The 15,699-nt window shown below is 40.6% G+C and overlaps 1 protein-coding gene across 5 annotated transcripts in view; it reads left to right on the forward strand.

The window, feature by feature from the left end:
* LOC143037426 (E3 ubiquitin-protein ligase RNF123-like) overlaps positions 1-15,699 on the forward strand; it is an 87,946-nt gene that overhangs the window by 34,090 nt on the left and 38,157 nt on the right. For 4 of the 5 annotated variants that reach the window (XM_076205610.1, XM_076205609.1, XM_076205608.1 and 1 more), the window contains exons 7-14: positions 278-422; positions 597-840; positions 1,030-1,278; positions 1,434-1,615; positions 2,664-2,818; positions 7,450-7,586; positions 9,886-10,125; positions 10,382-10,466. In XM_076205610.1, the coding sequence (XP_076061725.1) occupies positions 278-422; positions 597-840; positions 1,030-1,278; positions 1,434-1,615; positions 2,664-2,818; positions 7,450-7,586; positions 9,886-10,125; positions 10,382-10,466 (1,437 nt within the window). The remainder of the gene's footprint in view (positions 1-277; positions 423-596; positions 841-1,029; positions 1,279-1,433; positions 1,616-2,663; positions 2,819-7,449; positions 7,587-9,885; positions 10,126-10,381; positions 10,467-15,699) is intronic. The other variant, XM_076205612.1, reaches the window with a different exon arrangement.

Genomic DNA, 15,699 nt, shown 5'->3' on the forward strand with positions numbered 1-15,699 from the left:
GAACCCTGCCACCACTGAAGTTGAACCAAAGGCATGGTTCATTAAATTCCATGCTACAAAGTCCTCTGTAATGGGGCACCATCCTAGCCTCCCGACAGGGGAAAGTTTGTGACATTAAACTAAGTCACTATAAGAATGAACCTGGCATATTATTATTATTATTATTTTATTTATTTTATTTTTTCCCTCTCTCTCTGTGACAAGATATATGTTCACCAAGATCATTAGTCAGTTAAGTTTATCTGCAGTACTATATAGAGAACATTTGGTATTTCAGGGGATACTCAAGACTCTTATAGCTATGATGGCAACAGGCAGAGGAAATGGAATGTTGCAACCTACAAATATGGAGAGATGTGGCAATGTGGAGACATCATATCATGTACGATAGACTTAGATGAAGGCATAGTACAATTCTACAGGTAATTATTCTTATTTTGTAAAATATTAGGTGTTGAAGATCCAGGAATGATTATGTTGGCAGGTTGAATGTGAGTGTGAAGGGCAAAAAGCGTGTTGTAGAGTGTTATTGCATGTTAACTTGAATACTTCACAAGTGCCAAACATCCATTTCATTGGTTATAATTTGTTTACAGAAATGGACGATCGTTGGGTCCTGCTTTCACCAATGTTAAGACAGGACCAGAAATTGCCTATTTTCCTGCAGTATCCCTAGCACTTGGGGAAAATTTAGTTGCAAATTTTGGGGCCACACCATTCAGATATCCACAGGAAGGCTTCTCTCCATTAGAGGATCCTCCCACAAAAGATTTCATGCAGGCGCAACGGTGCTTTGATTGGCTAAAATGTCTTGAATACCTTGACAGGAACTGGTTTTCTGTAAGAACAGAGCAAGGTTTCATTGCTTTGAGATATGATTAATTAGATTACTAATTGTTATTGTTTAGGAATTCATTTTATTCATGTTATATTTGTTTCATATTATGTGATGAGTATTGGATATTTTCTTGTTGAAGTGATATACAAGGAATTACATTTTAAGTGAAACTAACTGATGACACTCAACAGTTTATGGAGATGGTGCGTCTTGAAAAGACTTGTAGAGGTGGGCATAGTGCAAGGATTCTACAAGTGGCATGTAATATTGTCAGCTATTTGGGTCCCTTGCTCACCACACCTTATGTGGTTGAAGCGTGCCTTGTGCCCACTCTGGCTCAACTAGCCAATATCAGTCATAGTAGTTATGCAAAAGGCATTATTGGCATAAATCTAACCTCGGCACATCGCTTAATAGACTTCCTTCTTGCATCCTTAGAGGTAAGTGAGCATAATATTAATATATATCCTGTCTGTTGGAACTTTTTAGTTGAAAAGATAATGATGTTGCATAATGGAAAAAAAAAATACATTGCTCAATTTTTGCATAGCTTGAAATTGCTATTTAGTAATAATGATATTCTTTTAATTTTCAGACCCATGAACAGCTTAAATGTATAGAAAACCTCATCATATGCCTCCTGACAGGTCTCAAGCAAACATCAGAGAGCATAGAATTTAAATCACAAAAGTTCAACTTAAGGTTACTATATGTCATGCTGTCACATGGGCGCCTCAGGAAATACTGCCTCAATAATATCCTCTTTGATAAAGTAAAGTAAGTTGCTGGTGAATTAATTCTATCTATATACCAAGAAGCCTTTTGGATACAGATAAATAAACAAGTTGTAGAGAGAGCAGATGTATTAGTGGAAGATACTGCTTATCTTTAATTTTGATTGCATTGACTTAGAAGAACTAGATGAAAAATAAGAAATAGTGCTGCTAGTCATCATCAAATGCCCTGTACTTTATAAGTATTATTTAGATTAAGAATGAATGGGTTATGCAGTGGTGCCCAGGAGGAGGATTGAAAGAGTTCTAGATGTGGATGTGTACAGAGGAGTGCAATTAATTGTTTGATCATAATGTAGTAGAAGACTGGTTTTCAGCAAGATAGACCAGGGGTAATGGATTAATTGATATCTAGTAGAAGGGAAATTGAGGCCAAAGGCGAAGTAGGTGAAGTAAGAAAAGGGAAGGTGACAGAGATGCTTATAATGAGTAAGTTGAATGAGAAAAGGAGAAATAGAACTAGAGGAGGAAGGTGCATGGTTCAAGGAGCAAGTTCTAAAGTGCACAGAGACAGTATGTGGAATAAGGATGGGTGTGTGTGTCTATGGGTTCATTCATTCATTCTTTTCTTTTTCCATCTAGCCTGGATTCAGCTTTAAAATGTCTAACTTTGTTGTAAATTGTTTGAAGTTTTGAAAACTATCGAGTACACCCAAATACTAATATATTTTTTTCTTACCCTATGAACATTGACTATATTTCTTAAAAAAAATTGCTTTATTTCTGTAATATATTGTCACCCTTATAAATTTTCTAAGTAATTTTTTGTTAATGTCTGGATTTTTTGCTAAATCAATTCTTCATTGTGTGGTGCTCCTGGTGGTACAATTGCCAATATCATATCTAGTGTCTGAGTAAGTTAAAACTATGTAAGGTGTAAAGTTATATACATTTATAAAACAGAAAAATGAGGATTTTTTTTCAATTTCTCAAAAATTTGGAAAAATGACTTGGGCACTTTCTTTATAAGGTTGGCAATATCTTTCAGAAGATGTATTGCATTACTAAATTGATCTTTATTATTGGCACAGATTTCCCAGCTTTGTCAACATGAAAGTTGTAGATGAAAAGGGATTGAATGCTGTAGTGCCACATGTTTGGTGGAGTTCCAAGGACTCCAATCTGACAAATGGAGTATGTGAAGCTTACCAAGCATCATGTGACACCATTCAACAGGCAGTTCAAGGTATTCTTTCGCACAAATATACATATATATACCAACATCTTTTTCCCCCTTACAAGGGAAATATAATCATAGATATATTCCGAGATTTGCCAACAGAACTCTAAAGTAAATTAGAATTTTGTTATTATAGTATAAGGTATTCTTATCCACAAATATACCGTATTTTTCGGACCATAAGGGGCAGGCAAAATCCTTAAAGTCGGCCAAAATCGGGTGGTGCGCCTTATCGTGAGGTGCACCTTATGTGTGGCCTCAATGCAAAAAAATGCCTCTGACATTGATGTACTATTTAGACACATTTCGTAGCTAGTTGGCTGACGGCGACAGTGCATAGGCCTAGCAAAAGTTACAACCAAGATATAACCAAGATGCATGTATCTTGACAGGAAAATTGCGAAAACTTCGACAGTTTTCGAGTCCATTCCACCGCATTCATTCACACTATCATGGCTATGACATGATAGTGTTCACAACACAAACAGCTATTTTGCATTGGTCTAGTCTCGCTCCACTCAGACTGTAGCCATATGTTAATATATCTTGTGTTTTTAAGTGAATCGAGAATTCTGGGAATAAAACTGCTAATGTTGGTTTTATTCCCCACAATTCCTATAACGTGTTCGTGTTGTTTTTTAGGGGTATTGGCAGGACAGGCCGTCCATGGAGGTGGTCTGATTTCACTGACCAAAATAAAAAAAATATATCATTTATTTTTGTAATTTTGCTAAATCCCAACTGATTTTTCTTATTCAACAACGAAAATGTTTAGTTCTGAATGCACTCACATATGGAATATAAGTTTTGATGACATGATGAATAGTTTTTGAGATATCGGATATTATACATTTTTCATGAAAATAGGCACCTTTCCAAGTGTATGCAAATGAGCATAGGTTAATTACCACCAATATTAAGAAGTCTACCAACCGTAGTGCAGATATTCGGGAGCCAATTAAAACAATGGACCCAGCTTGGAATCTCAGGGAAGTCTGCCAATGGTAATGCATATATTCAGGGGCCAATCAAAACAAAAGGCCCAGCCTATGGGGTATTATATAAGGGGCAGAGGGATCATCACTACTGAAACAAACATAAGGTGGTTACCGTAATCTATTATTGAAAGATACAATATCATCACTCTATTGCCATCCCCAAAAACGAAACGGCCCATGTGGAATCGCAAACGACGACGACAACGGATGCTGTGCATCATACATGTCATACATGCTGTAAATATGGTAAACCGTATGAGATGCATGATGCAGTCAGTGTGGATGGGGGGACATGATGGATGAAAAGTTTTAAGTAAGGCTATGCAATACTAAGTGCTAAATAATTGTTGGGATAGCCTAAAATCTAGAGTACTTTATTGTGCCGTTTGGTCATGCCAGGCAGACAGCTCCGTCGTCCGCGGCCTGCCTCATGTGGACGCGGGATCGATCGACCTTGTGTCGTCGGTTGTCATGCATGATTATCCGATGACAAGACCAGGCACGCCTTATGTAAGGATGGGGAATGGCAAATTACAGGTGCACCTTATGGTACAAAGCGCCTTATGGTCCAAAAAATATGGTAATCATGAATATATTCTTTGAGATTTACCAACAGAAGTCTTAAGTAAATTAGAATTGTGTAATTATGTTACTTGACATAGCCTTTGTATGCTCTCCCTATTTTTAAGTTAATTTGTAAAAAGCCTTATTTATGTTTGGTGCCACCATTGATGACAAAACAGCAGTAGTGGCAGTAGACATAAACAAGGCTTTTGATAGTCCCCAGACACCTTCCCCTAAAAATATAATGGAAACTTGTACACAACAAGGACAAGAAATAGTATCCTGGTTGGCAGAGTGTAGCAAGTTACAGAACATTCATCTATCAGGCTTCAATAGATTGTACAGTGGCATTTCTCAGGGAGAAATACAATTAGCAATGATACAACAGACAATAGTCCGGTGTTTCTATACAGATGTATGGGAGGGTTGGAGGACCATTGCTAGCAACTAGGCTGTGGGTTTCCGGTTAATGAAAATCAAGGCAACAGTTGTTATTGATAATACAGTACAGTTCTGATTATCTGGCTATAATGGGATTTTTCCATTGCTGCTAAATCAAATATGCTGTTGTTTTGGGTCTTACCCTTTAAAATAAGCATAAAACCCCCTAAATCTAATTAGTTTCCTACCTAAACCTTGCAAATAATATAAATAAGCATGATAACAAACTACATTTGTATAAGATAGTGTTAATCAAGAAATGAACCTAACTTGGAACCTATCTTATTTTTCCAAATGAGCCCACAAACAAATAAACACACTTCTAACAAAAAAAAAAAAAAAAAAAAAAAATCTTTCACACACAACTTATATATATATATATATATATGTGTGTGTGTGTGTGTGTGTGCATTTTTATTTTTAACATACCCTACAAACAAATGAAAACAATGAAAGAGAAATCACTCGCACAACTTTTTATTTTACATTTTATGTTTTATAATATTTTGCATTTTCTTTATTTCTCTTATCCTAAACTGAACATACTTATTCTGAGTCAGAAGAGTAAAGCAAGGGCCTGCCTCAACAGCTGATCTAAGCTGTTCTAAGCTACCAGAAGAGGCTGGATGACCACATTGTGAACAGCTGCCCAGGATGTAACGCTTCACCCCATACCATACAACACATAATGGAAGACTGCATTATACACAATCATGCATGCAAACAACACAACATACACTCTATAAAGGATTTGTGGGAAAACCCAGTTTCAGCAGTAGCATTCCTTGGGGAGACGGGACTGCTCGGACAGACAGTCTAGGGAACGACAGCAACAACAGCTGATCTTGAAGTGCTGGTTCCAGGGGCATTGTCGTCTTCCATTGCTTGTTGGGGGGCAAGGGGCAGGGGTAGGAGCCAAGCTCTTCTTGTGTGCTGTGCACTCAAACAACTTCCTGGTATCTATCTGTCTGCAGGATTTGGCCTTTTTTGGTAAGAAAAGTGTTCATCAAAATGTGAACAGCCATCACATCAGAGGCATTGTAGTGATCACTGCTCTCCACAAAGGAAACAAATTTAGCTAGACCTTCATGATCCTCCTTCCATGTCTCTCCATTTCCTTCTCCTCTATGTCAGACTCGTGCTCAGGTGGGGTGTTGTGGATAGGGGTACAAAGACTGTTGAGTATGGCCTCATCTCTCATCTCTTCCACAATAATCTCATAGATGATTGCTTGTAACCACTCTTCAGTTTCCTCTGTCCATACTTGGCTAATAGGATGCAATGCAGGGGCATGATGAGCCAGCTGTCTCAGTTGTTCTGCTGGAAGCCCTGAAGCTGTAGCTGTATCAAATCCTAAAAAGGCCTCTTCATCATCATCGTCTTCTTCCTTGAATACCATTTCTGGCCAAAGCTTATGCCAACACCCTGAATGGTAGACTGCTTCACATTCTTCCAAGCAAGTGCAGCAGCAAATACAGCATCCTTGATGTTGAAGTCCTTCTGAAGCTGGGGTACATCAACATCAATATTCACAAGCTTGTGAATAAAGTTGCCCCTGTAGAAATGCTTACAAGGTAAGCTTGTGGGTTCTAGTCACATTAGGACATGGAAGAATAGTAATCTGGTTCTTGTTGTGCTTGAATCTGATGGCCTCCCCTTCCCTTGAATCCAACTAGAGTTGAGCTAAGCAAACACTGCCAAAAAAGTGCTGTTTCATCAGCATTATGAACCTGGTCTGGGTTCACATTATGCTCATGTATGAGGTTAGAGAAAATTTCAGCATAATTTTCAGCTGTCTCATGATCTGCTGAATGATGTTCACCACTGATTTCCAGTTTCCTAATGCCATGATGATTCTTAAAGTCGCACAACCATCTGATGGAGAAGTTACACTCTGTTTCAATCTCCAAATCTGCTCGTAGCTTCTTGGACTTCTCAATGAGCAGAGACCCAATGACAGGTTTACCTTTAGAATATTGAGTGGTAAACCGAATGTAGAGAGCCTGATCCAATTTGTCAAGCTTATGTAGTGGCTTCTGGGTTAGTCTTTCAGTTTCTTGAGGTCATACAGTATTGATGAACTCACACTAAATTCTGCCATCAACTTGTTGAAAACTCTCTCTCCCTTCTTCATCTGTTTTACAAGCTCAATCTTCTTTGGGAGCATCAGAACAAAGTGCTTCCTCTTCTCCATGGTCTTTTTCTGTGGTGGGGCCATGGTGAGATACAGTAGTTAGCACAAACACACCAGTATAAACAGATGAAGAGGATACTGTAATGCGGTAGATGCAACGGGTAATATGGCGGCAAAGCAGAAGGCTGTTCCCAGTAGTTCGGACAACTGCTGCTAGAGCATTGTTGCTCTACCCACGTAGTTGGGCTGCCAAGAGTGTGCACAAAATTCGAATGTTGTCATTGCTGTGTATTAATATTTATATTTAATTTTGTTAATAGAGTTTGTCAAAAGGTGCTTTTATATCGGGATTACCATTATATTGGACACTGGATAATCGGAACTTCACTGTACATATGTTGTGTTGAGAGAGTTTGAATTTTTTCTTGTTGCTGATATTGTTAATTGTTACAGCTATTTCTTGGTTACAAATTTGTTTAATACAAAACTAAATTTTACAGAGGTAGAAGATATACAGCTTGCCATATTGAACTTGTTACTAAAAGCGGATGATAGTGTGAAATATGAAGACTCGAGCCGGGCATTATTTCTTTCCAAGTTTAGAATATTCCTCAAGGAACATTCTTCAGGATCAAGGGTAAGCATATTTTCCTACATACATATACCAAAGGCTTTTTTCCTCCTTACAAGGGAGGTAGCCAAAAAACAAAGGCATAAAAGCTACTCCCACCCATTCCATCCCCACATACTACACTCCCATCCACCCCCTTCCCTCCCTCTTATCTTGGCTCCTCCAGAATGATGGGTTATCCCTGCATCTTGCCCACTACCCTGGGTCAGAAGCAGTATTGCAAGACCCAGCATATCCACAGCAAGGCTGCTTCATTAAATCAGTGACCCCCCCTCTCTGTCCCCTCATGCAGAAATGGAAAGGACGGGGAGAAATCCCTTTGGGCTGTGTCAATTTATTTTCACACATACTCCCTCACCCCCATCCCCCACCCAGTCCCTTTCATATATCACAGCATCATCCATACACAACCATTCTCCATTCACTCTTATCATCTGTCTTCTCCTGTCCTTCCTCACAGACATTCCCTTCTTTCCCACTACCCCTTTTACCCTATCCATCCATCTCATTCTTGGTCATCCCCTTATGTTCACTCTCTCTACCTCTGCCTTCCACACCTCTTTTACTAATCTTTCTTCACTCATTCTTTCCATGTGTCCAAACCATCCTAATACTCTTTCGTCAACCCTATCTCCCAATTCCTTTTCCACCCCCGTTCTCCTCCTCACCTCCTTGTTTCTCACTCTATCTAACCTAGTAACCCCTATCATACTTCTCAGGCACCTCATCTCAAACACATTCAAACTTCTCTCTTCCTATCTTATGTTCCTTGTTTCTGCCCCATACAGTGCTGTTGGCACAATCGCTCTTTCATACAATCTCCTTTTAGCATTCATTTACAGATGTCTATTTCTCATTACAATCTTTAATCCCCCAAGGCATATTTTCCTATTAATTTTGATATGTGTGTGGGTCTATTTACCCAAGTGTAATAAAACAGGAAATAAGGTACAGTTATAGGGTCCCGTCTCTTTCTTCATCTATTGTACATTCATGCATACATATATACACATGCCAAAAAGCCCTTTCCCCCATATAAGTCAGGTGGCTAAGTCAAAGCATACACCTACTCTACACCCATCATACACCCATTCAAACAGACATTTATTGTCATGGACCTACCCAAAGGCCATTGCCAGGAATCTGGGGTCTACAAGTCTCCAGGTCTCCTGCAACAGAGACCAGGGCCTTTGGACTGACTGACTCTCAGCTCCAGACATGCTTGCATTCAGGTCACCATCCAGCACTAAGACAGTACCAACACAGAATAGGCCTAACTACAAAATGAAACTACCCTAGATACAACCACCACACAGAAGACACTGAGCACCTCATTCTACACTGCCCCACACTAACAAACCTTGGTTAAATATTTATGTATGCAATTAGAAATTGCTGATTTGTTTTGTTAAAAACACAATATTCTTCCCTGAGTAACTTCTAGGCCCACCAAAAGGCTTCTTCTTCTATATAAGGGAGGTAGCCAGCATAGACATGCATCCATCCCACACCTATGCGACAACCACCAGCCCCCTCCCCCCAATCTCAGCTCCCTGTGGATGAAGGGCCACCCCTGACCACACCCACTGTATGGGAAACAATGCAGCAAGTGTGAAGACATCCTGACAGGTTGTAAGAGAGGTAGAGGGAAAACATACAGAAGAAGCACCATTGTGCAAAACTAGTCAAAGAATAAACTTGTTCTACTTGTATTTATGTGTTTCCCTCTGCCTCTCTTACAATGCAGCAAGACACAGCACCTCTACAGCAGGGCCTGACAGCCAAAGCTGATTAACCCCCACCACCCCACCACATAGTGAAACATTCCCCCACCCCCATCTTCACCCACCCATAAGCAACTAGGGAAGACAAGAAGAGACCTTGGGGTGTTTTAGCACCTCCCTTCCAGTCTTCAGTCTTTCCCTCCCCAATTGAACCCCCCACTCCATCCTTCACACTCCCTCGCCAGTCCCTGTCACCCACTTCCCTCCACATGCCCAAATCATCCCAGTACTTTCTGATCAACTACATCTGCCACTTCTCACCCCCATCCTTGCTCTCTGCCCCACCTCCCCACATTTATTTGATTCAGTTTAACATCTCAAACTCTCTTTATCAGGAGGTTGGATGGTGCCCCTTACAGAGAACTCTGTAGTGTGGAATTTAATGAGCCATGTTCTTGATCCAACTTGCTTGCAGCAGGGTTCAAACTGCCGTAAACCTTGACCTCCATCGAAAGTAGTGGTGCCCTAACCTGCTCATCCAGCGAGCATCCTATTTGTAACATTTTCATTTTCTTTAACAGATCTCTGTGATGACATTCACACCCCATCCTGTCATCTTGTGCCTCTTCCATCGCCTTTTGTCCATATTCCAAAGATTATGGAAAGTTGAAATTGGAACAAACTTTACTTCCATACCGTCAAGAATGTTTTATGATGGATCTGTTAATTACTTTGACACCCGCCTTGGGGGTCTTGAGTCCCATCTCATGAAGACTCTCAGAGAAGAGATTGCAAAAGCCAAGCTAACGGAGTCTCCAACGGTTAGAAACAATGTCACTTTTTCCGTTAGTGTTAAGTCATTTCACTGTAGTAGGTGATCAGTTGTAGCTGCTTATTGAATGTGTGAAGTTTGTATGAATACTAAAAACTTCATTTATATATATGTATATATATATATATATATATATATATATATATATATATATATATATATATATATATATATATATATATATATATATATATATATAAATATATAATCGGAATGTTGATCACTTGTAATTTTGTTTATGCTAGGTAATCAACAGTATTGACTCTGCAGCAGCAGGCCCAAGCACAGGAGTAGAGGATTTGTACAAACACAGTGAGCCTTCAACTTCAGGTAATTATATTACAGTCTAGAAAAAAATGTCAGTTATGATTAGAGATCCTACTCTCTGTAGCCCCAAATGGGACATCCCTTAAAAAAAAAAAAAAAAGCATAAGAGAGTCTGGGAGTTTCCCAATCAAGAGCCCTAAGGTTTGGGTCTTCTAATGTCCTTGGATGTGGTACAGATGAGAGTAAAAGGGAAGAGATAGACATTATGTTTGTGAGAAGAAAGTTGGATGTGTTGGCATTGAGTGAAGCTTAACCCCTTCCATACGGTGCCGCACACGTAGGCGTCATGGGGAGCGAGTGTATTCGCGAGGCTGCCAAATCGGCGTCTTGATTATATTTATTGTAGTCGCCCCTCCATAATGACATTCTTTCTAATTCTTATGTAATCGCATTTTCTATGGTTATCAAAATTCACGGGTGAAGAGAGAACGATCGATATAAGCGGTGACTATATTTTATGATGCGAGTATTATTACGACACGTCGTACGGCTGGCATTGGCTGCTGCCACTGAGATCTAAGTCCATGACGCCTACGTGTGCGGCACCGTATGGAAGGGGTTAAGTTGAAAGTGAGGGGCGAGTTTGATTTTGGAAATTTAGTTGGGAGGGTGTCAGGAGTGAAGAGAGGATGAGGGAGAGAAGGGGTGGCTATACTAGTAAGTGAAGAGATAGGTAAGCATGTGGCGGAGTGGAAGGACGTTTCTTCAAGGTTAATGTGGATGAAGGTGAAACTGGGAAGGGAGATGTGGGTTTTTGTAAGTGCATATGGGCCTGGTTGTGAGAAGGGTAGAGGAAAGGGAGGCTTTTTGGATAGATTTAAATGAGTGCATAGAGGGTTTAGGGATAAATGTCAGAGTAGTGGTATTTGGAGATCTTAATGCTAGGGTAGATGAACCAATAGATGGAGTGATTGGGAAGTGTGGAGTCCCAAGAAAATATCATAGTGGAGAGTTGATGGTGAAGATGCATCTAGAAAGGTGATGATAGCAAGTACAGTGTTTAGGAAGAAAGTTGAGCATAAGTACACATGGGAGAGGGTGGTGGATGGAAGGGTGGTAGATAAGGCTTTAGTGGACTACATAGTAGTAACCAGGAGAAGAATAGGAAGAGTTTTGGATGTAGAAGTTCTAAGGGGAGAGAGTAGGGGAATATAAGATAATTTTTTGGTGGAAGGTAAGTTGAGAGTGGAGGATAGATGGAGAAAGAGGAAAAAGACAGAAGGTAGGGAGGTGCATAGAGTAAACTGCTTAAATGAGAAAGAAAAGGAGAAGGAGCACAAGAAGCTGAGAGAGGAGTGGGAGGGAGTGAAGGATAGAGTAGAACTTGGAGTGGAGGAGGAATGGGGATGTTTCAAGGAGGGAGTCACAAGGTGTGCAATGTTGGTGTGTGGTACAAGGAGGATAGGAGGAAATAGATGGAAGGGTAGTGAGTGGTGGGATGAGGTAACAAAGAAGGTTGTAGAAAAGAAGTGAGCATTCACAGATTGGTTACAAAATAGGATGAGAGAATCATACGAGAGGTACAAAGAAAAGAGAAAAGAAGTAAAGCATTAGATAAAGGAGGCAAAGAGGAGAGCAGATGTGAAATGGGGTAAGAGTATGACAGAATTTTTTTAAAGTAATAAAAGATATTTTAGAAGGAAATTAAGAGAGGGAGAGGAGGCGAATCAAGTATAAAAGGTAAAAGGTGCAGATGGAGAGATGATAATGGAAGAGAAGGCAGAAAGACGAAGATGGGCAGAGTATTTTAAGGAGTTGCTAAATGTGAAGGAGGATAGGGAGGGAAAGGTAGTTGAATTGGGAAGTGCTAAGAAAATGATTTATGAATGAGGAAAATGGAGGAGAGCAGGTAAGGCACCTGGGTTTGGTGAGTGTCATACACTGTCTAAAAAAGGAATGTATAGTGATGGTGGACTGGCTGGTGAAGTTGTCTGATGTTTGTCTAAAAGAGGGTAGAGTGCTGGAGGACTAGAGGAGTACCTGTATAGTTCCACTGTACAGTGGAAAAAGGGACAAGTGTGAGTGTAGTAGTTTCAGAGGGATCAGTTTGTGGAGTGTAGTTGGGAAGGCTTATGAGAGGGTTTTGATTGAGAGGATTAGGAGAAGAACAGAGGTAGTAATTGGTGAGGAATAGTGTGGGTTTAGGACAGGTAGGGGTTGCATGGATCAGATTTTTGTAGTAAGGCAGGTATGTGAGAAAGCTTTAGCAAAAGTTAAGGATTTTTTGGGGGCCTTTATGGATATGGAAAAGGGTTATGGCAGGGTAGACAGGAAGGCACTGTGGAAGGTATTGCAGATATATGGGATAGGAGGAAAGCTGTTAAAAACAGTCAAGAGTTTTTGTGAGAGTAGTAGAGCCTGTATTAGAATTAGAAATAGAGAGAGTGAGTGGTTTGAGGTAAAGGTGGGACTTTGCCAGGGATGCATTTTGTCGCCTTGGTTGTTCAATTTATACATGGATAGGATGGTGTGAGAGGTAAATGCAAGGGTAATGGGCTGGGGATTGGGGATGATTAAAGAAAATGGAGAAAAATGGGAGATAAGCCAGTTGTCACTGCGCTTGTAGCAGGATCAGAGGAGGGTTTATGGAGGTTAGTGACAGAGTTTGGGAAGGTGTGTGAAAGAAGGAATTTGAAGACAAATGTGGGTAAAAGTAAGGTGATGAGATGTACAAGGGGAGAATGTGAAAGCAAATTGGAAGTGAGTATTAAGGGAGAGAGATTGGAGGAAATGGATAGCTTTAGACACTTGGGTGCGAATGTGGAGAGAAAGAGAGGAGTGGAGATGGAGGTAGAATGTAGATTGAGGGAAGCAAGTAAATGCCTTAGGGGATTAAAAAGTATAATGAGAAATAGACCTTTGGGAATGGATGCTAAGAGATTGTATAAAGGAATGATTGTGCCGGTAGCACTGTATGGGGCAGAAACATGGAACATAAGAGAGGAGGAGTTTGAATGTGTTTGAGATGAAATGCCTGAGAAGTATAGTTGGGGTTACTAGGTTAGGTAGAGTGAGAAATGAAGAGGTGAGAAGGAGAGCAGGGGTGGAAAAGGAGTTGGGAGATAGGGTTGATGAAAGAGTATTGGGATGGTTTGAACACATGGAAAGAATGAGTGAAGAAAGATTAGTAAATGAAGTGTGAAAGGTAGAGGTGGAAGGAGTGAACATGAGGGTGTGATCAAGGATGAGATGGATGGATGTGGTAAAAGGGGCATAAAGAAGGGAATGTCTGTTGAGGAAGGAAGGGATAAGACAAGATAGGGGTGAGTAGAAAATGGTTGTGTATAGATGATGCTGTGATGCATAGGAGGGAGTGGGTGGGGGATAGGGGGGATAAGGGAGTATGTGTGAGTGATATTTTGATGCAGCCTGAAGGGATTTCTCCCCGTCTTTTCTTTTTCTGCATGAGGGGACAGAGAGGAGGGGTTGCCAATTAAATGAAGTGGCCTTGCTGTGAATGTGCTGTGTCTTGCTACATTGCTTCTGACCCAGTGCAGTGGACAAGATGCAGGGATAACCTGTCATCCAGGAGGAGCTAAGAAAAGAGGGAGGGCGGGAGGAAGGGAGGTGGTGGTGAATTGGAATGGAGTATGTGTGGATGGAGTGGGTGGGAGTGGATTTTATGCATCTGTGTTTTGACTATCTCCCTTGTAAGGGGAAAAACCATTGCTATATGTATGTATGATTGAGATGAATTCATTTTACAAAGGATTACAAAGGCGGAGCATGCCGACAAGAGACCTTTTGTAGTATTGAATATATGGATATATTGACTATGTATTGATTATATTTGCTGCATTGCTTCTGACTTGGGTAGTAGATAGGGAACAGGGATGACCCTTTATCCCTAAGGAGCTAAGATAAAAGGGAAATTGGTGAAGGGAGAGAGTAGGATGGGTGGGGATAAGTGAATGACTTGGCTGGCTATCTCCCTTCTAAAAGGGAAGAAGCCTATTGGTATATTGATACATTTATCTATATACTCCTTATAACAGAAGTTGTCAGTCACGGCATACACCCACTCCCAATCTGGGTCATTAAATGTACATAGATACAGACAGTATGTGAAAAGGAAATACATTTACCTAGGGACCTCTTCCTCTTATAGGGGCTGGCCATGTAAAAGTATGCCCATTTTATATACCAATATAATCACATGGAAGGCAGAGGTGGAGGGAGTGAACTTGAGGGGGCAACTGAGGATGAGATGGATGGATGAGGTGAAAGGGGCATTGAGTAAGAGGGGAAAGTCTATTGAGCAAGGAAGTGAGAAGACAGGAGGTAGGAATAAGTGGAGAGTGTGTATAAATGATACTGTTATGCAAGGAAGGGAGGGGCAGGGGATGGCATGTAGGGGGTACTTAAATGGAATAATGTTTTGATGCAGCCCAAAGGGATTTCTTCCCATCTTCTCTTTTTCTGTATGAGAGGACAGAGAGGGGGAGTTCACCAATTAAGGAAACAGCCTTGCTGTGGATGTACTGTGTCTTGCTACATTGCTTCCAACCCAGGGCATTGGGTGGGATACAGGGATGACCCATCATCCATGAGGAGCTAAGATTAGAAGGGGGAGAGGATGGTGGAATGGGTGGGAGTGGATCTTTGCTTTTGACTTGGCTACCTCCTTTATAAGAGGTATATAGATAATCAATGTAACACCATCTTGGATGAAGGGTCATCCCTAGCTCCTGCCACACTGCTTATGTGAAGGGCAATGCAGCAAGGCACAGCTTTTCCACAGCAGGGCTTGACAGCTGCTGTTTAGTCTTGCTGCTCTATTTTATAGTTACCTCCTCCTCCTTCACTATCCTTTCACCCTATTACAATCTTTACATTCACTACCTTTTGCACTCTCTTTCCTGCTTCACAGACAGAAACTGGGAATTAAAGGAAGGCAGAAATGAGGAATTTAATTGTGTTTGAGATAAACTGTATAAGAAATATGATAGGATGTTACAAAGCTGGATAGAGTGAGAAATGAGATGATGAGGTGGGGTGTGAGGATGAAATGAGTGTTGGCAGATAGTTAATGCTTTAGGTACATGGAAAGAGTGATGAAGAAAGGCTAGCTAAAAGAATGTGGAAGGCAGAGATGGATAGAAAGAACTTGAGGGGAAGACTAAGAATGGGATGGATGGATGGGGTGAAGGGGCCCTTAGGTAAATGTGAAATGTCTGTTAAGGATGTCAGGTTGACTGATGTATGATGATACCTCACAATATTATTGCTGTTGTAC

Source organism: Oratosquilla oratoria, chromosome 22 (genome assembly GCF_046742065.1).
Source record: "Oratosquilla oratoria isolate Oo_2021 chromosome 22, ASM4674206v1, whole genome shotgun sequence".
Classification (NCBI taxonomy): Eukaryota; Metazoa; Arthropoda; class Malacostraca; order Stomatopoda; family Squillidae; genus Oratosquilla; species Oratosquilla oratoria.